Genomic DNA, 22,106 nt, shown 5'->3' with positions numbered 1-22,106 from the left:
CGGGGGTTCAGTTTCACAGTGGCCCAGTTGCACGGTGGTTCAGTTGTACGGTGGTTCATCTGCACGGTGGTTCAGTCGCATGGGGGTTCAGTTGTACGGTGGTTCAGTTGCCTAGGGTTAAGCTACACGGTGGTTCAGTCGCCATGAAACCGACTTCACAATTAACACAGAGAAGACAAAAAGCAGGGTTAGAACTGATCCCCCCTGGGTATAAAAGGTATTTGATTCAAAGGCGATTGATTCAACTTATTATTGTGACCAAAAAACTATTCCATGAAGTTAAAACTGAGGTTATTTAACAACAATGTCCTTTTAATTCTCCTCTACAACAGCGAGAGCTGGAGGTTCAATCAGCGACACGAGAGATGAATTCTTGCCTTTTAATAAAGGAGAAGATAGAAAATAAAATCATTTGCCCTGAATTAAGAATATACAACTTGTAGTTCTGCAGATTACATATAACAATGCATGGACACATTCAAACATGTGGGGAAAGTGAGTTGGTAATGCACCACCCCGGATCCCCCTCCAAAAATTCTTTCCGTCCCTATGTGATGTCTGTCGGAATGGACTCCTGTTGGCAAACTTGCATAGAGACAATGGAGAATATGGAAAAGCATGCTCGGAGTTTAGGCCTAAATCCAAAATTTCTGAGGTTCACCAATATTTTAAATCTTGATTTTTGCGCCAAATACCTAACGTTCTTTAGCTTCAAAAATAAGTGCAGTATTTTCTTTGTGCAAGGATGTTTACTATTTAGATCAGATACGAAAAAGAAAAATCTGTTGTGGATTCTGTACAAAATCCGTACAAAAAAAGACATTTTTGCTTAATATGCGAGAGATGAATTGTTTTGAATGATTGCAAATGCTGCAGTGAATCCATGCAAAAAAGAGGCACAGTTTTCTGTCTAGAAATTATTCACAATTTGTTATTTTTTAGTTGTGAAATTCAAGTGTTTTGAACATTTCCAAGAAAAAAGTTAAGGGCTTTTAAATGTTTTCTTATGCAGCTTCGTATACTGGATTCAAATATTAGTTAAGTATTATTCCCAGCATTCCAAGAATTATTCCTAACACCACTAGTTTTTTCACAACGATATTTGAAGTTTTGATTTTGGCTGAAACGTCTAAAAAATATATTAAGATCTATGATCAGAATGTAAAAATCTAGAATGAAAATGTATTTTTTTCCTTGTCCAAACCAGAAAAATTTCGAGAATTTATTGTGCATGAGCCATGTTTTCGGAAAAAACTACTTAAAAAAGAATCGATCTACACAATTAGTAGATGCTATTTTGACTTTTGAACAAAAAAAATTACAAGAATTGAGAAGTAGTTATACGTTTTTTTTTTAAAGCGTATCTATTTTTGACAAAAAAAATGTGTCTACCTTCTGATAATATGAGCAGAACAGGATCGAGTTAGACCAAAATTTAAGAGTATATGCCTACCGTATCTATCGGTTGTGCCAACCTAAGATAACTTCTTTTTCTTATTTATGCTTTTATCTAAAACGCAAGACTTGATATGACTTTTAGGCCAACCTAGTAATTCCAAATTGTAATTGCTTAAAACCTGTTTTTCCCATTGAATATGTTTTGATTTTTGATGGCCGGTCATTAGTGCCTATAAAAATAAAATTGTGGTTGAATTGATTTGTAACCACAAACATACCTTTACCACCTCCTTCTTCTTCTTCAGCTTTGCGTGGTCCACCTTGCTTCAATAGGTTTCTTCCGCTTGTGCGATGTTGATTAGGAGCATTTTGCAAGTGGTTTCCATACTTCAGGCCAGCTGAGTTGAGGAACAAGAATAGACGAAAGGATACTGAATCCATAAATACGGACACACATCAGGTATCAAAGCTACGTTACTTAGATAACTACTTAAAAATCAAGTAAAAGCATGTCTACAAAAGGAGAAATTTTAAATAGGGGGTATCTATGACATGATATAATATATATTTGTTACCTGCCAAAACTGTACACTAAACAAAAGGTGGCAGAGTATAGGACAATAATAAACAAAATAAAAAAGACAAAGTACAGAATGCAATTTAACACGAATCAAACAGTTCGTGGTAACGAACTATAGTAATGAGCGACCCGGCTCAATAGTAAACGAAACTATAAAATCGGAATTTTGATGCTAAAAGATACATCAAAAGAATCGGATTTGTATGCTGATTTAAATATATAAGTTTCATCAAATTTAGTCTTTGTCATCAAAAGTTACGAGCCTGAGAAAATTTACCTTATTTTGGAAAATAGGGGGAAACAACCCCTAAAAGTCATAGAATCTTAACTAAAATCACACCATCGCATTCAGCGTATCAGAGAACTCTAGAGCAAAAATTTCAAGCACCTATCTACAAAAATGTGGAATTTCGTATTTTTTGTTAGAAGACAGATCACGGGTGCGTGTTTATTTGTTTGTTTTTTGTTTTGTTTTTTCTTTTTCCAAGGGGTCATCGTATCGACCAGGTGTTCCTAGAATGTCGCAAGAGGGCTCATTCTAATGGAAATGAAAAGTTCTAGTGCCCTTTTTAAGTGACCAAAAAAATTGGAGGGCACCTAGGCCCCCTCCCACGCTCATTTTTTCCCAAAGTCAACGGATCAAAATTTTGATATAGCCATTTTGTTCCGCATAGTCGAAAACCATATTAACTATGTCTTTGGGGATGATTTCTCCCCCACAGTCCCTGGGGGGAGGGGCTGCAAGTTACAAACTTTGACCAGTGTTTACATACAGCAATGATTATTGGGAAGTGTACAGACGTTTTCAGGGGGATTCTTTTGGTCTAGGGGGCTGGGCTGAGGAGAGGGGGCTATGTGGGAGGATCTTTCCTTGGAGGAATACGTAATGGGGGAAGAGAAACTCAATGAAAAGGGCGCAGGATTTTCTAGCTTTACTATAAAAAAAACAATGAAAAAATAAACATGAAAAAGTTATTTTTTCAATTGAAAGTAAGGAGTAGCATTAAAACTTAAACGAACAGAGATTATTAAGCATATGAGGGGTTCTAAAAATACTTTAGCATAAAGAGCGAGGTATTTAGGAGGAGATAAATACCTCGCTCTTTATGCTAAAGTATTTTTAGTAATTTTAATTACTTATTCTACGGCCTTTTTGATTCAGGGGTCATTCTTAAACAATTGGGACAAAACTTAAGATTTAGTATAAAGAGCGAGGTATTAACGAGGGGGAAAACCCTCTCATATACATAATAAATATATAAGAATATAAAAGTTTATTAAGTTAATTCTTAAGTTATGTATATTTTTTACTAATAAAAACGTTCGTTAAAAATTAAAAGTTGCAGTTGCCTTTTAAGTAACCGAAAAATTGGAGGGCAACTACGCCTCCCTCCCCACACCTTATTTCTCAAAATCGTCTGATCAAAATTAAGAGAAAGCCATTTAGCCAAAAAAAGAATTAGTATGCAAATTTCATTTTAATAATTTATGTGCGGAGAGCCAAAATCAAACATGCATTAATTCGAAAACGCTCAGAAATTAAAAAAAAAAAAATTTGAACTGGAAGTAAGGAGTGACATTAAAACTTAAAACGAACAGAAATTACTCCATATATGAAATGGGTTTTCCCCTCCACAATCCCTCGTTCTTTACGCTAAAGTTTGACTATTTGCCACAATTCTAATTTTTAAAACAATTAAAAACTTTAGCGTAAAGAGCAAGGGATTGCAGAGGGGAAAACCCATTTCATACAGGGAGTAATTTCTGTTCGTTTTAAGTCTTAATGTCGCTCCTTACTTTCAGTTAAAAAAAAGTTTTTTTTCTATTTAATATATACAAGAAACGGGTTAACTTAATATCGACATTCAAATAAAATATTCATCTCAAGTCTGTCCCTGAAGAGTTACCCAAGGAGGACCAAGAGTGAAGAACTTCTCTACTTTGATAGGAAGAGCTGTCAAAATGGGGTCTTTCAGTCCGAATCAACTGACCAAATACCGGTTTTCAGACCAGGGTGGAAGACCAAACGAATCTGTTGGGTTTCTACAGGGAGAAGTTGGGAGGAAAATTCTTTTTTTTTCAAAAGAATATTGGTATTAATAATATTTGTTTTTTTAACTCATTAGAGAGAAACCAACAAAACGGGAAAATTACTTCTATGCTCAGGTCTCGGGAAGATAGAGCCATGCTAAGAAAGAAAACGGTTAGGCGTTTTGCATGCAAGCTGTTTCTTCATGCTTTTGGTGTAGATTGAATATTAAAGAGGTCTCCAAAATAGTGTTTTCCCAATCAGTCGTTAGTAATGTGCACTTAAAATAGCTTGTTAAAAATGCAATTCTCAAATTGTCTAAATTCTAATTTAACTTTGATACTGAATGAAATTCGACAACCAAATGGGACAGGAAACGATTCATTTCATTAAGAACAACTTATAAAGAACTATTAAGAACAACTGCATACATTTTTTTTATTTGGTTAAATATCACTTATATACGTTACTAATATTTGTTTTGAAAGTGACGTATAAAACACATGTCCAAAACTTGAAAAGAGAGATTTTACGTTATTTTTCATCAGCCATATCATTTAAGGCTAAGGCGACTTAAAAACAATAACGTAAAGGAAATGAGGTAAAACCTAGGACGTTTCTGGTACCTTTCAGTCGTACAAATTTACTTCTGAATTTGATCAAATCCATCAACACAATCCATCCTTACATCAAATGCCAGAAAACACAAACGCTTGCCTGCAAAATCCCTAAACTCTCTTCTGATATGTGATCAACATCACATAACATGCGATAAACATCAACATACCGCAACTATTGGTAATTAAAGGTTAAAAAAATAGTTGGAACTCATTTTGAAGTAATTTAATGTGCAAATAAAAAAAAGAAAATCAAAACTATGAAAATAATTGTAACTCATGTGAAGTCAGTCAATCGCTCAGTAGATTTCTCATTATATTTCTTTCTCTCTCATTCTCTGTCTGTATCTCTCTCCCTCTGTCTTTCTCTGTCTGTCTCTCTTTCCCTCATATATGGTGGTGATTAGAAGACAGCATCCTGCCAAGCTGCAACGCTGGATGGAGAACCAATTAAAAATTTTGAGGAATATTGATCCAGTTAAAAGATTAACGAAAAAGGGAAATTAAACATTTTTTTTAACCTCAGCAATCATAATACCTTCTAAAATATTGTACGCATGCCTATTAGTCGTAATTTTCCCATTTAGTGGAGTAGAATGCATATTTTAATCCATCATGAGCAAGAAATAATGAAATCAATATTGAAGAGCAGAAATTTAGAGACATTGTTGTATTCAATTGTTTTTAAACTGGGTTATTTCAAACTGCTCTTCCCAATAGAACAAGAAATGACTTACAGTTCAGTTCCACTCCTAAGCAAATTGACCATTCTGTGGCTGAGATCCTTTTATCACCATCTTCGTCACAAGCACGGGGAAAATTTTTGGCGCATCGCCGTGGTCTCACCAGTTTTGTGACATGGCGCCGTAAAGTTTTATATTCAGCTTTGACCAAGAATTTATCACCGTTTCGGTCAATCTGGTGGAACTTCCAGTCAATCACTTCCGTCTCACTTGAAGTACCCTCTAAATAAAGAAACTATCTATATAAAATTTCAAGCAAACGTTAATAATGTTACATATATAAAAAAAAACTTTCTTAAAAGTATAAGAGTTTGTAAGCAAAGTTGTCCTTCGAAGTCTAAATATTCAATTGCTCCCAAACATTACAAAATACTATAAAGAGAAAACTGCGCAAAAAAAAATGTAAGCATTATTTATGAAACATTGTTAATATAACCTTTACCTGAAATAAAATCCAGCCCGGAAAACATTTTACCATACCCTGCTAAGCTAGCGTGTCTCTGACGATGTTTTCAAGACACAAACTCAATAATTGAGCCATGGTCATTTCTCTCCGACTGCGAAGTCCAGGTCAGACACATATCGGCTGTAAAAATTCACTTCTAAGTCTGAAGACGGTCTTAGAATGTAGTTCATAACAATAACAAACAGGATAGGGATAGGACGCATTCCTGTTTGACACCAGACATTATCTTGAAGAAAGGCGTATACCCGTTTTCTGTGGGCACGTAATATTCACTATCTTCATAGGGTGTGATTAACATCTTGATTAGTTTATCAGGTAATCAGTAATAATTCAAAATCATCCCTAAAATCTTTCGATCAACAGAATCGAACACCTTCTCAAAATCAATAAAGCATGTATATTTTTTGTTTCCCGTTCCCTGGACTCTTCAACCATTAGTCTAAGAATAAAAATAAGATCAGAACAAGACCTACCAGGTCGAAAGTTGATCTTGAAGAATTCCCTTCTTGAAGAATTTGACCACTGTGCCCCTGGACTAATTTTTTAGGACTGTTTCGTTATTCCAGGTGACCACTAGGACAATAGTTCAAACAGTTTTGCAGGCTCGAGGGTATGTCTTCAGCATCTCTGTCAGATCCCATCGACCAGCTGTCGTCACTTTTTTTGGTGCTGAGGGGGGGGGGTCAGCACTTCCGTCAATTATTAATAAAGGTCAGATCGACTATGGGCAAGGAGTAACTAAATGATTTAGCGTTAATGAGAATAGAGCGCGAAAAATTAGAAGCAATCAATTGAGACGAGGTGATTAATGATTTTGCAGATGCTAAAGTAAAAAAAAAGTCAAAACTGAATAAATGAAAAATTTTGCTAATAAAATGTTTTTCTTGAATTTGGCCTGAAAATTTTGGGAGACAGAGGGGGAAGGGCGGCACTGATCTAGATTTTGCCCAGGGCGCAAGAGAGGCCAGAACCACAAGTAGTTTATGTCAAGGTCATCTCCCCTTTATCAAGTCATAAGAATACGCAATAGATGTAACAAAAATGGCTTTTTATAGAAAAATGCATCTTACTTCACTTCTCACTTATACCCCTTAAAAGGATCAATAGGTATTTATTTCCCAACTGAATGCAACCTCCTCTAAGCTTCTACGACCACCCCTTCTAAAAGAATTGCTAAAAAAAAAAAAATATGCAAAGATGTCACATCATTCTTTATTGCGTGCCCTTGTCTGGGGAACTTTATTGTAACTGAAGTTTAAAAAGAGTCCAAAGGAGTTACCACACACAGGGGCTTATTCTTAACTGGAACTTAGTACAGAGTTGACCACTTTGTCAATAATGGATGTGCTTCCAAAAACGCACGTGTTGTCAAAAAATGTATCTTAGTTCAGCGTTATCATTAAAATTGAATTAATATAATTAGTCAGTTATGACACCATACCCTTATCAAAAGATACATGCATAACTTGTCAAAAGATGGTATATCTTGTATATGAAGATATGGTTTTTGCCAAAGATTGCACTTTATTTAAACATTATCTGTGTTAAATACAAAAGGCACCAGATAAAGTAATTCCTTTTTAGATGAGCCCTTAAATATCTCTGTATGATGTTTTAGTGCCCCATTTGTGGCAACAGAAAAAAGAAGATGAGTAACAAAATGGAAATATATCACTCATATGAAAACGTTATTTAACTGGTTGCTCAAGATTGGGGACTGAGGTTCTTCTAAATGGGGTTTTTGTCTATGGTGATTCTAGTGGTACAGTCTACATTTCGATCTGGCACAATTTTAGAGGGGCGGGGGTTCGACTATTTTTCGAAATTCCAACAAATTTATTTTCGCAACAAAATTTTATCGTTAAGATTAATCTAAGCAATAGTTACCATTCTTAAATCAGCTTTAAATGTTTATTTTCCTTACTTGACAGTTATTTTTTAACACATTTTGAAATTTTTGTTACTATGGGCTAGACTTCGCTCTTTACTAGGTTACCCCTAAGGGAGAAACTACGATTATCTTATTTAATAAGAAGACAGTGTTTTAACCAATGACTAAATAGCACTCATTCGAGATTGTTTCACTTCTATCCCTCTCCCCTCCCCGCCGTCTTTTATTCTCAATATTTTTAGGAAAATATCTTTCACACGGAATGCATTTGGAATATTACAGTTGGAAAAGTATTGAACGAACCACACGTTCTGCTCCAGAAAAGGAACTTTTCAAGACATAGGTACGTTATATTATTTTGTCATTAGACATGTGTTATATTATCTTGTATATGAAGATGCAGTTTTGTGTAAAATTGAATTTAATTCAATATTGTCCTTTGTTAATTACAAAAAGGTACAATCTACTTTCAAATGGGCCCTTAAACACCTCTCTATGAGTGGGGACAGAAAAAAGAAGAGGAAAGAGGATTACGAGAATTAAAAAAGGAGAAACGTTACTACTTCCCATGCAAAACGTGATTTTCCCTGTTGCTTAAGATGAAGGACTGGAACTCTCCTATGTGAGGATTTTGCCTATGGAAATTCCAATGATGAAGTTTTAATTACGATCTCACGCCATTTTTATGGGGTTTGAGGCTGTCTATTGATATTCATATAAATTTCTTTTCGCATTCAACTGTTACCACAAAGATTAATTGAAATAATAGTTACCATTCTTGAATCAGATTCAAATGGCAATTCTTCTAAACTCTACAGTTGTTTTTTTTTTTCTTTTTTTAAACGTGTATTTAAATTTTAGGTTAGATTAAATTATTGGCTAGAGTTTGTTTTTTGCTAGATAGTGGCGCGTGCCGTTACCATGAGGCTTCGTCGAATGCTGCAACCATGATCCAAGATTGATAGAATTATTTCTCATTGACATTTCCTTGGCCACAATCATCCCACAACAAAAATTCCATCCCATAGTTAAAAAGCCATACCTATATTTTAATGGTTCTAGAAGAGGCACGTATACATTTTCTTTAACAACATTTGCATTTTGCTAAATTACTAAAAGCTTGTGTTGTACAATTTTACAACTACAATTGTTAGAACCTGTGTATTCTACTAAATTGGTCGCTCCTTCTCACTATTGTTTTTTTCTTCTTCTTCTTTACATAAATAACTATCGTTAGCCAAACCTAAAGTTGTTAACTCCAACCTCTTTGCGTATGTATCATAAATACTCCGAGTAATGTTAGTGTCTACTTGTTTTGAAACAGTAATGTTACCAAAAAAGGACTAATTTCCCATTTCGTACAATGGAAGCACAATGTGAACAGACAAGTCTTAAAGCATTTTACTATTTCGAACTGTTCTTGTGTATGAATGTCATAATATGTTTCATGTATCATTAAACACAGACTACTGATGATCAATGGAGAAAGGGCCTGTGTACTAGTTTTTGTGTCAACAGGGCAATGGGTGCTAGACTTGAAGTACAAACATTCAACAAAATTCAGGTTTATGTGCAAGAGAGGCATTTTTAGTTGCAAAAAAGCCAAATAGAATCCAATATTAAACGCCGAGCCCACCCACAAAATCCCTTACTCAAAGACCCCAACCAGATAAAAATGTTTGCTATAAAAATTATATTGTCGGATATAACAGGAGCAGTCAGAAGATCCTCACAATTTCATTAAAGACTGGTTGATTAAAAAAAAATATGACGACTAAATTGTAAAATTTTAAATCCCAAGGACAAATGATAGCAATTGACTTTAATAGAAAAAAGAGGCTACGAAAATAAGCTTCAAAGTAGTAAGAAAAAAAACCTTTTTTTACAGTGTATACTGTGTGTGGTACTTAAAAACTACTGGACGCAAAAAAAATACTCCAAACGGTTCTTAAAAGATCTCGCATAAAAAAGGATTTACCTTTAATTGCTGTTTTATTTCGTGGTGCTCTATTATATTCCGTGGTAAAAATTTTCACCAAGTTGCTATTGAATACCGTTTTGTCGACTGCTGAACATCCTGGAAAAATTCAGAAATTTTTAGCAATTAAAAGGTAAAAGAAATTACTGTTCTACGGTCAATATCAATATCTTTATTACCTTTACTTGCTAACTATTCTAGGCTCATACTTCAAGTAACGTAAACGGAGGAGATGTTTGTGCTGAAGTCATCAAGCTAAATGGTGGTTGAAAGTGGAGGCTGGAAAACACAGAAGGTCTTTTAGTGTGTTATTGTGGCCAAAAGGCAAACCATTGTCCAGTCAAGTATTGTATCAAAAATCAACAGTTGGGGTGTGTTTATCAAAAATTACCAACTAAAGTATGTCTAAGAAGAAAGTCCCGAAGTAAAATAAGGGAACAGTTTTACTGACACATTGTCAATGACGCATTGTCTAATGACAGGAGAAAATGACGACACTTTCTCCAATGGCAGATGAAAACTATAACACTCTTCTTATTACAAAAAAAGACGGTAGTGATTTACGCAATAACAGAAAAAAAAAAGAATTCCCCGTCCAATGTCAGGTACACTACCTAACTAATTATAATGAGACATTTTACAATGACTGAAAAATGAGTAACAGTAAAACAAGCTTTAGTGCAACAAAATATTACCGAATCACTCCCCAAGAATTTTCAGATTTTGCGATCTTTTCCATATAAGTGTCACATAATTAGGATTTTATTTGCTGTTGAGACAAATTTGCCATCGGTCTCCCCCCAACTACATTCACGTTTACGTGCCTGTACTTGAGACAATTTCTAAAGAAAATTTCAATAGAAGGAATGAACTTCATACAAAATAATATCGTTAAATAAGAGAAATAAGACTAGCACAGGTGTCGGTTCACTGCAGTGAAACCGACAGAACTGAAACAATTACTGGATTCGTTTTATAAATATAGGGAAGAGATATGTATAAGCAAGCTAAAATATTTATAAACTATAAAGTGTTACATATTCTATGCAGTATTTAATCAAACGTAGATGCAACGGTCCGATAGTCCAGCCTCTGCTTGGCCACATATTCTCTTTTGATGCTTACAATGTTATCTCATTAGCTTACATTACTAGGCAAAATATTTAATTTAATTGTATAATATCATCCATATTTGTCCCCTAGTAAATTACTTTGGACACAAAAAGTTGTACTCGAATCAAGATGAGTGGCGCCAAGGGAAGTAGTTTCCACGACATAGGTGCTGTTTTATCTTCTCGTAAAAAGTGGTAATAATTTTAGACTAATTCCAACTTTTTTTGCCAATCGCTAAAAAAGGTATTTTGACAGGCTAAAAGCATTATTGTTGGTAATGTGGGATCCATCCACAGAACAAAGTATACTAATAAATTGCGTATTATGAAATAATTCAGGCAACAACAAAAAATTTGGCGGTACAATAAAAAAGAAATGGAATATGTGTTCACCTTATTATAATTATTGAATAAAGGAAAAAAAAATCCAACTGAAAATACGGAGCAACAATAAAACTTGAAACGAACAGAAATTATTATGTATATGAGGGGGATGTTACCCTCCTCAACACCTCACTCTTCATGGTAAAGTTGTTTTGTACTTTTAAAAAACCTACATATTGTTCTAACTAAACAATCCTTGTGTTTCAGGAGTCGTTTATAAGGAATTTGAACAAAATTCAAACTTTAGCATAAGGCGCGAAATGCCTAACTTAAAGATAGCCTATGTGCCGGGTATATTGACCGTGGATTTTCTTTTTTGTATTAGTCTTCTGTCTGCTAAAATTCCAGCTAATACATATTTATCAAGGTTTTATTGATTTTCTATGAGTAAAATTTTGTATAGAAAGCATCCTAAAAATTGCATTAAAAAGATTCCCTTCTTCTTAGAAACTTCAATCGAACACCCGGCTGTCCCGCTACAATCTTACTTTCGATGATTGGTAAGTTGCTGTAACTCTAGGAAAAATCCTGGCTAATTCAATTCATGTCACTAATAAACAAGATAGAATCTCTTACCTTTCCTTGTTTTTTGCTTATTCGTAGGCGATCGCCGGTTGGTTACAGATTTTCCTGTAAAGTTATCATAAATTAGTTTGTATTACTGACCATCTCTTTAATACACCGATCAGTTAATACACATTCATCAACATATCTGCCCTGGATTCCCGATGCTTTATGTTGGACTTTTTTTAAAGGGGTATTTACAACCCACCCTATTAGATACAGTGAGTTGGAGCGATTCGTACATTTTTTCCAAAATACACTGCATCTTCTTTTCTAAAATACAGGGCAAATAAAAAATAATAAAGTTACTGAGCCTCTGGACAAAATATGTGTCTCAATTGACAGCTCCATTTTAAAATTAACCACATTTACTGGTGTAATATAATAGTATCGAAGTAACAGAAATGCGCAGGGTTTCAAACTATGAACAGTTTCAAGCGAGACAATATTAAGCTAATAACTTAATAAACAAACCTAAGTTAAAATTGACAGTACTGAATATTATTTTCCTCCTCAGTATTTCACACCAATAATTGCAGTAAGTGTGAATACGTGTGTCAATACGATACCATGGTAAGCATTGATGAGCCGCCTGTGACTCCGCATAATATGCTCTAGTGAGAGTTTCTAAGTACTAATTCATTAAAAACTTCGATTTTGCGTCGGGAAACAGCTTTCACAACTTAAACAAAAAAAAATCCCCTGAACAAGCCTTTGAGAAAGAAGTCTTCAAGGCATCAGTGGTCTTAATTTTTTTATTAAAAATTTTAATATCCAAAATTCTTTGCGGGTTATTTATATAGACAAGATTTCCATGAAATATCTGCAACTTTGTTTTGTTATCTTAAATTTTATTTGTTACCTTATCAGTATGTTCATCTTTTATTAACATTGTTAATTTGTTTATTTCATTCGGATTTTTTATTTAATTTTAATATTTAGTCGGTAAGTTTATCTTAAATTGCAATTTTATCGGCTAAATTTATTTTACCGTTTTGCTCAAACAGTGTAAAAGGATAACAAAACATGACGAATCTGGCTAGGGTTCGGACGAGAACTGTACACATGTAAAAAAAAAAGAAAAAAAAAGTCCTAATTACTTGCTCAAAAATTGTCAATGTAATCAATATTCATAAAATAAACAAGAGAAAGAAAATAAAAAGGACGAAAAAAAGGTAAACTTCTAAAAAAAACTAACTTGCCTAACATAAAAAAAAGAAAAAAATTAAAAAAGAAAAAATTATTTTAAAAAAATTTAAATTAAAAAACCAGGGATTACAAGAATTCGAAAACCTTAAAAAATAAAACCAAAACTTTGAAACTTACTAGATATCATTGTTAGAAATTGGACTTGCTTTAATATTCAAATATCTTTGAAAAAAAACTGCAATATGAAAAGACAGCAGACTGTCTGCGGTTAGAACACAAGGGACAATGAGAATCCATATATAGAAGCCTGCCGCGTGCCGTGTTGGGGTCCGGGGGAGAAGCTGCCGGGACCCAGCTAGTAACTTATATAAGTGATTACCTTTTTTTGAGCAATTTGGCCTTTTATTGATAGTAGAGGATCCTGGGATTGGTCTTCCATCTTTTGTCACGCACCAACAGTATCCCGTTCCCCTATGACATTGTATTTCTGCAAATTTTCCGTCATCTGTGCACTCTGGAATGAATGTCTGTCCTGATCCACCGCTACCAGCGCTTATTCTATTTGCAGCTGCTTTCAACGAAAGCCTTCTTTCATCCCAACACCGTTTTTCTTGACCTGTAATGCACATCATTTTTTTTCTTTATTCCTTTTTGTTTTTTCTTGTAATACAATATAGCAGGTTTTTATTATTAAAAACGGAGTGAGGACCGAATCTCACTAAAAAAAGCAGACACGGGTCGCATAAAAATGTTGACAGCTTCCGGATTATAATCTCTTTGGAATATTATCAACTTTTTTTATAGTTACATGGCCAATCGATATCCAAAGAAAATTGTGGCAATATTAAAGGAAGTGCCAATAATAAAAGCTCAGCTGGGAGACTATATCAAAGAAGAATTGAATAAAAACGTAATACACCACTTTATTTTTCTCTTTGGATCAAAGACTTCGTCAACAGGATCTACTATCTGAGTCGTTTTGTGAATATCAGTATTTATCCATGCGTGCATTTTCGTCTGAAAAAAAGCACGTAGATTTATTTCTTCTACATTCCTTTTTGAAAATTTAGTTGTAACGCTTTGCCTCTTCGAAATAGGCCTTCTGTCGTACACCAAAGATTGTGGGGAAATGATAGGAGAGGAAATTCAAGTTGTCCTTACAGGAAAAAAATCAGCGCAATCTACTGTTTCCGAAAATTCATACAGTTAATTACACAAACCTGATTAGCAACACTATTATGTGCCGTTGGCTTTGCGCTGGACTTAGAATTACCACATCAAAGTGCTAAAGTTTTTATACTTATCGGTTTTCTCTATAAATGGGTCCACAGTGCGAGTGCTCGGGAGCCTTGTTACCTACCAACATTTCATTTTGCAATCCTACCATAAAATAATCACACTGACACTCTATGCTGGCTAAATTTTTATTCGTAGGCTAAATTGTCTCTCCACAGCACATTCCTTTATTGTTTAAATAAAAAAAGGATTTGTTTTTTCAACTGAAAAAAGGAGCAATATTAAAACTCAAAACAAACAGAAATTATTTCGTATGTAAAGGGGTTGCCCCCATCCTCATTGCCTTTCTCTCTGTAAAAAAGTTTTTGGTTTATATTTTTATTTTACGAAGAAACACTTTCCAAATCAATCTTTTAAAAGCAAGCTCCGCTACTGTGGCACCATTTCCCTTTTCTACAAAATTTAGTTATTAGGTTGTGATTTTGAAAAATTATTGTAAGAATAACTATATGACTAAGGGCATTCACTTTTGCTCCTTCTTTTTTTTTACGAAGAACCACTTTGCAAATCAATCTCCTAAGATCCAATCCAAATTAATCCAAATTAACATCATTTTTAGGCAATCCTAAAAAGGGTTTATCCCAGATCTGCCTCTCACTCACTTGGACTATCTGTCTACTATATCAATCTACTATATATATATATATATATATATATATATATATATATATATATATATATATATATATATATATATATATATGCAAACCAGGTTGTGACCAAGATGGGCCCAGGATTGCACAAAGCCTCCCACTTACTGGAGGTCCCAGGGACTTCTTGCTGTCCGGTTCTGAGCCGGCTTAAGCGCTCCGGTGTAGACTTGAGAATATGTGTTGGTCCCCGTCCTATACTGGTATCACGGATTATTGCTTTTCCTGAGGCCAAAATAATTTCAATAGTTTTCAGAACATGGAAATTGGAACTTGGAATGTTACGACGTTAAAAATGACTATCGTGTCGACATTTTGACCGACGAATTCAGACGGTTTGAATTGAACTTCTGAGGAGTTTCAGAAACTCATATCTCAGGGGTAGGAAGCATGAAATTAGGTGACATAGAATTTATTTACTCAGGCAGGAAGGATGGGGTACATAGGTAGTGAGTAGAGCTCATGATGAATAAGGAGGCTGCTAAGTCTTGTTTAGTCTAGGAAGATATTAAAAATAGAATACTAATTGCTCATTTTATAAATAAAAAGTTCAGGGTATCAGCTATAGTAGTATATGCCCCTGTTGAACCAACTGATGGAGATACTAGTGACTTAGATGAAAGTTACTTTCAATTACAGGAGCTAATAGAAAGGGTACCAGGTAGAAATATGGTGTTTTTACAAGGAGATTTTAACGTCCAGGCTGGTAGAAATAGGGATAGATGGTATCCTAGCCTAGGTAAATTTGGTGTAGGAAAAGAAAACAGTAATGGCTACAGACTTTACAATTTTGTAGGTATAACAACCTAGTTATAACCAATGCCGTGTTTGGTCATAAAATTTACCATAAGTTGACATGATATTCACGTGATGGTATGACAGCAAACCTTATTGATTTTTGTATTGTAAACCGAAGACTAGCAGGATTAATACAAGATACTAGGGTATACAGGAGTGCTTTTATTGGTATTAAAAGTGAAGATCACCATCTAGTAGTGTCTAAGGTTAATTTAAAGCTGAAATTTTGGAAGGGTTGGAAGGATGTTGGTAGACTCCAGGATGAAAATTCGAGAGAAAGTTTCCGGGAACAGTTGAATGCTAAACTTGAGAGTTTAAAATTTGACAATGTGGAAGATGGATGGAATAATTTTAGAAAAACAATTTGTGAAGTTTGAATCAGTGGTTTGATGCAGAACAATCGGTGTCTTAGGGAAGAAAGTTAAGACTGCAGCTAGAATTATTAGTGAAAAAGCTTTATGCTAATGGCTTTATGCTAAAGAGCTAATGGCTGATGAAGAATACAACTCAAAAGATGACATGATGGTACTCTTCAAGAGAAGGAACAGCCTCAAGCGATTCGTGGCATCTAAACCTAAAAAGTCGGGTTTTGATAATTTGGTTCGGGCTAGAGTCTGAAGATAAGCTTATGATTATGAGGCTTTTCAAGGTACTGGTGGCAATCACAATTCCTCAGCATGTTGATTAGAAGGTGACATGGTTGCAAAGCTAACTCGGAAGTGTACTTCAGTCTCTTCACCTCTCTTCCTTCATTTCTTTGGTGGAAGAACTAGTATAATATAAAGTTTATAATGTTGAAACCCTTCGTGCAAATCAACTTGGAGATGATGCACCTAAGCTAATAACAAAGGTTGAGACGAATAAGAAAAAAAAACAGGGAACTTTATCTTTTGCTATATTCTCTGAAGGAGTCACTTTTTTCGTTGGAAAGATACCAACATCGTCAATGTTTTTTAATCTTTTGTTAGCCACATCCGAGCTGACAGTGCCCAGAAATAGTACAACACAGCAAAATTCAAAGTAGCATTTGAAAAGCCATGTGCACTAAGGGAATATAATAAATGGATTGGATTTATTGAAGCGATGGATTCACTGACTTGACTTTCAAAGTCTATTTTAAAGTGCATTTTGCAGTAGCTATAACAAGCAAAGGCGGAGGAGGAACAGTCTCAGAAGCATCTCTATCAAGAAAAGGAATTAATTAATGTTCTCAATAATAGCTAGATAAATTTTATGAGTGGCCACTTTATGTCGTAACAGTTTATCTAAGGAAAAAAATATTTTCTGGTACCAGAACAAAAACTATGCGAGTGAAACAAGATTTATTGACAAAAAAAAATTAAAAAAAAATCCGAAGAAACATTGTATTTTAATTATTTTGAAAACTCTCACATTGTCATATAAGCAATTTCTAAAGAAAGTTTTCTGGTGGCCTTCCTCATTTGTGGACAATGGCGTTTGTTGATTTGTTTTATTTTTTTTTAATTCCAAAAATATATTCGAAATTTAACTATTTTATTTACATAAAAACAAATTTTTTACCAGTTTATCCGAAAAATTTATTCCCCCGTGAGAGGGTTAAAAATGAATAAATCACATCAAGCATAAAATAACAGACACTAAGACATCTGCTAAAAGAGTTATTTGGAATTATAGCCTATTCCTATTCCTATAGCTTATTCTATTTTACTTCTTTTTCACAAAAAAATGGGAATTATATGGGGTTGAAAGTAGACATACCTTTGCAGGAAATGCAAAGAGCCCAAATTTTCCTATCAATGGCTTAATTGGCTATATTATAGGTGCACTTAGAAAAAACATCAATTTTACGTGGTTTTCAAATTCTAACACAGGGCTCGTCCACACCTTTTCTCTTAAGGTCTTAAATATGGCTTCTGGCTCACCATTCTCCTTAAAGCTGAATTGTGAAGAAATTAAAAGCAAAATCCTTATTTTTTTATTTATTTAATTGATAATAGAGACCTAAATTGACCTTTAGCATGGTCTCTGTTAAATAATTAATTTAAAAAAAAAAAGTTTTTTAACTGCAAGTAAGGAGCAAAATGAAAACTTAAAACGAACAGAAATTACTCCGTATATAATACGGGTTGTCCCCTCCTCAGCGCCTCGCTCTTTACGCTAAAGTTTGACTCTTTGTAACAACTCTACTTTTTAAAACAATTAAAAACTTCAGCGTAAAGACCTAGGCACTGAGGAGGGGACAACCCCTTTCATATATGGAACAATTTCTGTTCGTTTTAAGTTTTGATGTCGCTCCTTACTTGCAGCTAAAAAACTTGTTTTTTTAATTTAATTTCTGAACATTTTTGAATCAAAGCATGTTTTGATTTTGGCTCACCGCACATGAATAATTAAAACAAAATTTGCATATTAATTTTTTTTTGGCTAAATGGCTTTCTCATAGTTTTGATCGGACGATAGCGATAAAAATAATGAGTGGGGGAGGAGGCCTAGTTGCACTCCAATTTTCGGTTACTTAAAAAGGCATCTAGAACTTTTTGTTTTTTTACCAACGTTTTTATTAGTGATAAATATGCGTAACTTACCAATTAGCTTATGCAACGAAATTCTATATTTGTATATTTTTATTACGTATATGAGTGGGTTCTCCCCCTCGTCAATACCTCGGTCTTTACACTAAAGTTTCAATTTGGTCCCAGTTCCTTAAGAATGACCCCTGAATCACAAAAGCTGTAGAATAAATAGTTGAAATTACTAAAAATACTTTAGCGTAATGAGTGAGGTATTGTGGAGGAGACGAACCCTCTTATATACGCAATAATTTCTACTTGTTTTAGCTTCTAATGCTGCTCCTAACTTCCACCCGAAACAACTTTTTTTTTAGTTATTTTCTCATTGTTTTTTTTTAATAATCCTAGAAAATCCTGCGGCCCCTTCATGGAAATTTTCTTCCCTGATGATAAATTCCTTCATGGAAAGATCCTCCCACGTAACCCCAGACCCCCCTTTAACGTGAAAAAGTCCCCCCGAAAACGTCTGTACACGTCCCAATAACCATTACTATATGTAAACAATGGTCAAGGTTTGTAACTTGCGGCCCCTCCCCCCGGGACTTTGGGGTATTAAGCCGTCCTGAAAGACATAATTATTAGGTTTTTCAACCATGCTGAGCAAAATGCCAGTCTCAAAATCTTGATCCAGTGACTTTGGGAAAAAATGAGCGCGAGAGGGGGCCTAGGTACCCTCCAATTTTTTGGGTCACTTAAAAATGGCACTAGAACTTTTAATTTCCGTTAGAATGAGCCCTCTTGCGACATTCTAGGATCACTGATAGGATCACCCCTGGGAAAAAACAAATAAAAAATAACAAATAAAAACGCACCCGTGATCATTCTGTCTTCGGGAAAAAATACAAAATTCCACATTTTTGTAGATAGGATCTTGAAAATTCTACAGTATGGTATTCTAATACGCTGAATCTGATGGTTTAATTTTTTAATATTCTTTGGCTTTTAGAGGGTGTTTTCCCCTATTTTCTAAAATAAGGCAAATTTTCTTAGGCTCGTAACTTTTGATGGGTAACGATGAAACTCATATATTTAGAATCAGCGTAAAAATGTGATTCTTTTGATGTAACTATTGATATCAAAATTCCATTTTTTAGAGTTTCGGTTACTATTGAGCCGGGTCACTCCTTACTACAGTTCGTTACCACAAACTGTTTGATAAGAAAAACCTAGCAAATCCCCGCTTTCCATTGCTAAATTACTGCTTTTTAATTTTTATTTCTTATGGAAAGCTTGGGTACAAAAGATAGAAGTATTTAAGGATGTCTTTAGACTCTGTAATTTGCATACATTTAATTTGGAGCTGCCTATTGTCTTAAACATTTTAAATGTTAGAAATTCGTGTGTGGCCAAATTCCTTTCCATGTCTCATGAGTGCTCCTCCTTATGCATAATTGGCGAAAATCATCCTAATTCATATAGCAAAGAATTGTAATTCTGGTAGACCCAACAGACTAAATGGCCAATAAAAACCTTTCTTTCGTGAATGAGTTGATGATTTGCAGTTATTATTTATCATGTTTAAAATTCAATTAAGAGGTGATGTTTGCAAGTCCGGTTCTACCAAATTAATGTCGGCGAATATTCTCATGACTTAATTTTTCTCGGAACCCAGTGGTTTGGTATGAACTCTAATTACGGTGCAGCTGTTATAAGCTCCATTCAGTAAGTTGTATAGGCTTGACATCTACTTTTGAGGATTATTCCCATTTCTTGGGGGGGATAAAATATTGGATAATCAGCTGTTGAGTATTTTATAAGCTCGATTCTAATGAATATATTTTAATTTTTTCATCTTATATACTGAACTCGGTAGATTTTATTAAAATCTCTCAATAATTAATATCTTCCAGTTTGATGGCAAAATAGATGCTATCAGGAATCAAACCAATAATTGTATTAAAGTACCAAAACCTAAAACCTCGGGAGAGAATAAAGTTTTCCAGTCCTGCTTAAAGACCTTTCTGTGGATCTACATTATCGATATTAATTACTCCATGGCTTTACAGTGTATCAGATATTAGATCTACGTGAATCTATAGTATTCTATAGTGGACACTGAATTTATCTGAGAAGGGAAAAATGTAAATTCTAGTGTGGCAACCATGGAGATTCTATTGCTCAAATTATGTTCATGGCATCATTTCTGAATAACAGCTATTGCATATAATTCGTACATTTATAAGCCTCCTAAGTCGAAAGCCTTTATCTGAAGGTTCTTAATTGTTTAATTGGTGAATCAGAGCTTTATAAAAGGACTAGGCATTAAATCATTTTTAATGACATCATCATCAATTATGACTCTACGGACAATATAACCTTTGAAGACACTTTTATGATTTACACCTACGAGATAATCAGACAAATACACTCGATATTTTGTGTAGATGGTGGCTGATATTTCGAGGGGGTGCGGCTTAAAGAACAGATGAATCATAAGGAAATACCAAAAATTATGGGGAAAACGGTAAGACCTTCCGACATTGTGGATAAAATGAAAATAGAAAGGAGTAATCTATGGGAAAGAATATATTTATGTGCTTAAATTCTTGTGCTATTTATGCCGCCCATCAGCTCCTGCAAATTCGACGTTTTGAAGACCATTTTACTTCTAGGCAGAACCATAGTGATATCCAAGAAAGAAAATTCTAAGAATCTAACCTTTGCAGACACCTTTATGTTTAACCCCCACAGGATGACCTTCACATCTGGCTCGTGAAAGCTGACATTCAGATATATACGTTCGGCCATCAGTACCGCAAATCTGACCATTTGAAATGTCTTGCTTCTGGACAGAGCTTGTTGATCTAGATACTCTGGTGGTAATCTGTATTTGGGGTGATGAAGACTTCAAAAAACCTAATGGACTTTCAATATATTCCCCTTCACTGCAGATCTTTGAGGCTAATATGCAATCTGATAAACCATTTTCCTGAAAAATAAAATGTTATTTTAGAAAAAGTTTTTAAAGTGTGACCATTCCCTATTTTTTTGAAAATGGAAGGGGAGTCCGTGGTCTTCCAGGCCCAGTCTCAACCGGTGTTATTTACATCAGGTTAAAAATTCAGTAGCCATACTGTTCAAAATATCAGAAACCATCAGATTATATCTTTTAGATATATGCCCTTATAGGGTAGGCTAATTCTGTGCAAAGCCACCGATAAAAATTTTACAAATATTTCATGAACCAATTGCGCAAACTTGCAAGGTTTTCTAAAAATAAAAAAAGAACATAAAAGACATTAAATAGTAGTAATATTCATACACTTTTTAATACTGTATTTTTCTCGGGATTTCAAGTTTCTTACTGAAACACCAAGATCTTGGGAATAATCCGAAGGAGTGGCAGATCTACTTCTGTCCTCTATGGAAAATTTCCGAACAGTTGCCGTAAAGAATGAAGAGCTGAAAACATTAATTGCTTTTAAATACTTACTTATACAGAATTCGCAACATAACAAACCAAGCTCATAAAAGAAAGAGAAAAATCAAAATAATAATCCTACTTATCTGAAAGATTTGGTGCCAAACACTTAACCAGAGGCCCCTAAGGGGCCCACCCTCCAGAAATCTCAAGATTTCTACAACTGGTTCCGTATTATTTTATAATTTACTTGTAATACAATAGCTTCTTCTGTTTAGACAAACATTAACCCTCTCCAATTAACTCTTGCCCACGCAGGCCTGCTTGGACACCGTACCCACATTCTTGTTAGTGGGAAAGGTGTCGCTGTTGTTACCATATTACCATACCTATGGATAAACCAAAAACATTATCATAACCGTCAGGTATTCGGGTATTTTGTCTGCAACTGTGCTTTCTTAGCTGTAAGTGTGCCGCAAGTGTGCCGGTAATCATAATTGCCTTGAGAAAACCGTGTCGGAAGACAGTGATGTGCCAA

General features: G+C 34.5%; 1 protein-coding gene and 1 long non-coding RNA gene across 4 annotated transcripts in view; one reads left to right on the top strand and one right to left on the bottom strand.

The window, feature by feature from the left end:
* Nucleotides 1-22,106, bottom strand: part of LOC136030137 (SPARC-related modular calcium-binding protein 2-like) — an 83,317-nt gene that overhangs the window by 39,766 nt on the left and 21,445 nt on the right. The window contains exons 2-7 of one of the 2 annotated variants that reach the window (XM_065708836.1): nucleotides 20,866-21,136; nucleotides 13,291-13,527; nucleotides 11,775-11,828; nucleotides 9,703-9,801; nucleotides 5,362-5,589; nucleotides 1,677-1,829 (exon numbers count right to left, since the gene is read on the bottom strand). In XM_065708836.1, the coding sequence (XP_065564908.1) occupies nucleotides 1,677-1,829; nucleotides 5,362-5,589; nucleotides 9,703-9,801; nucleotides 11,775-11,828; nucleotides 13,291-13,527; nucleotides 20,866-21,136 (1,042 nt within the window). The remainder of the gene's footprint in view (nucleotides 1-1,676; nucleotides 1,830-5,361; nucleotides 5,590-9,702; nucleotides 9,802-11,774; nucleotides 11,829-13,290; nucleotides 13,528-20,865; nucleotides 21,137-22,106) is intronic. The other variant, XM_065708845.1, reaches the window with a different exon arrangement.
* LOC136030166 (uncharacterized) lies at nucleotides 1,691-20,948 on the top strand. Of its 2 annotated transcripts, none has more exons than XR_010618203.1 (3): nucleotides 1,691-1,858; nucleotides 7,967-8,067; nucleotides 20,820-20,948. It is a non-coding gene; the product is annotated as an uncharacterized LOC136030166 (long non-coding RNA). The 2 variants fall into 2 exon arrangements; XR_010618205.1 differs by lacking the exon at nucleotides 20,820-20,948 and adding an exon at nucleotides 9,904-10,352.

Source organism: Artemia franciscana, chromosome 1, assembly GCF_032884065.1.
Source record: "Artemia franciscana chromosome 1, ASM3288406v1, whole genome shotgun sequence".
Lineage (NCBI taxonomy): Eukaryota > Metazoa > Arthropoda > Branchiopoda > Anostraca > Artemiidae > Artemia > Artemia franciscana.
The sequence above is the reverse complement of the archived record's forward strand: the minus strand, read 5'-3'. Positions and strand labels throughout refer to the sequence as shown.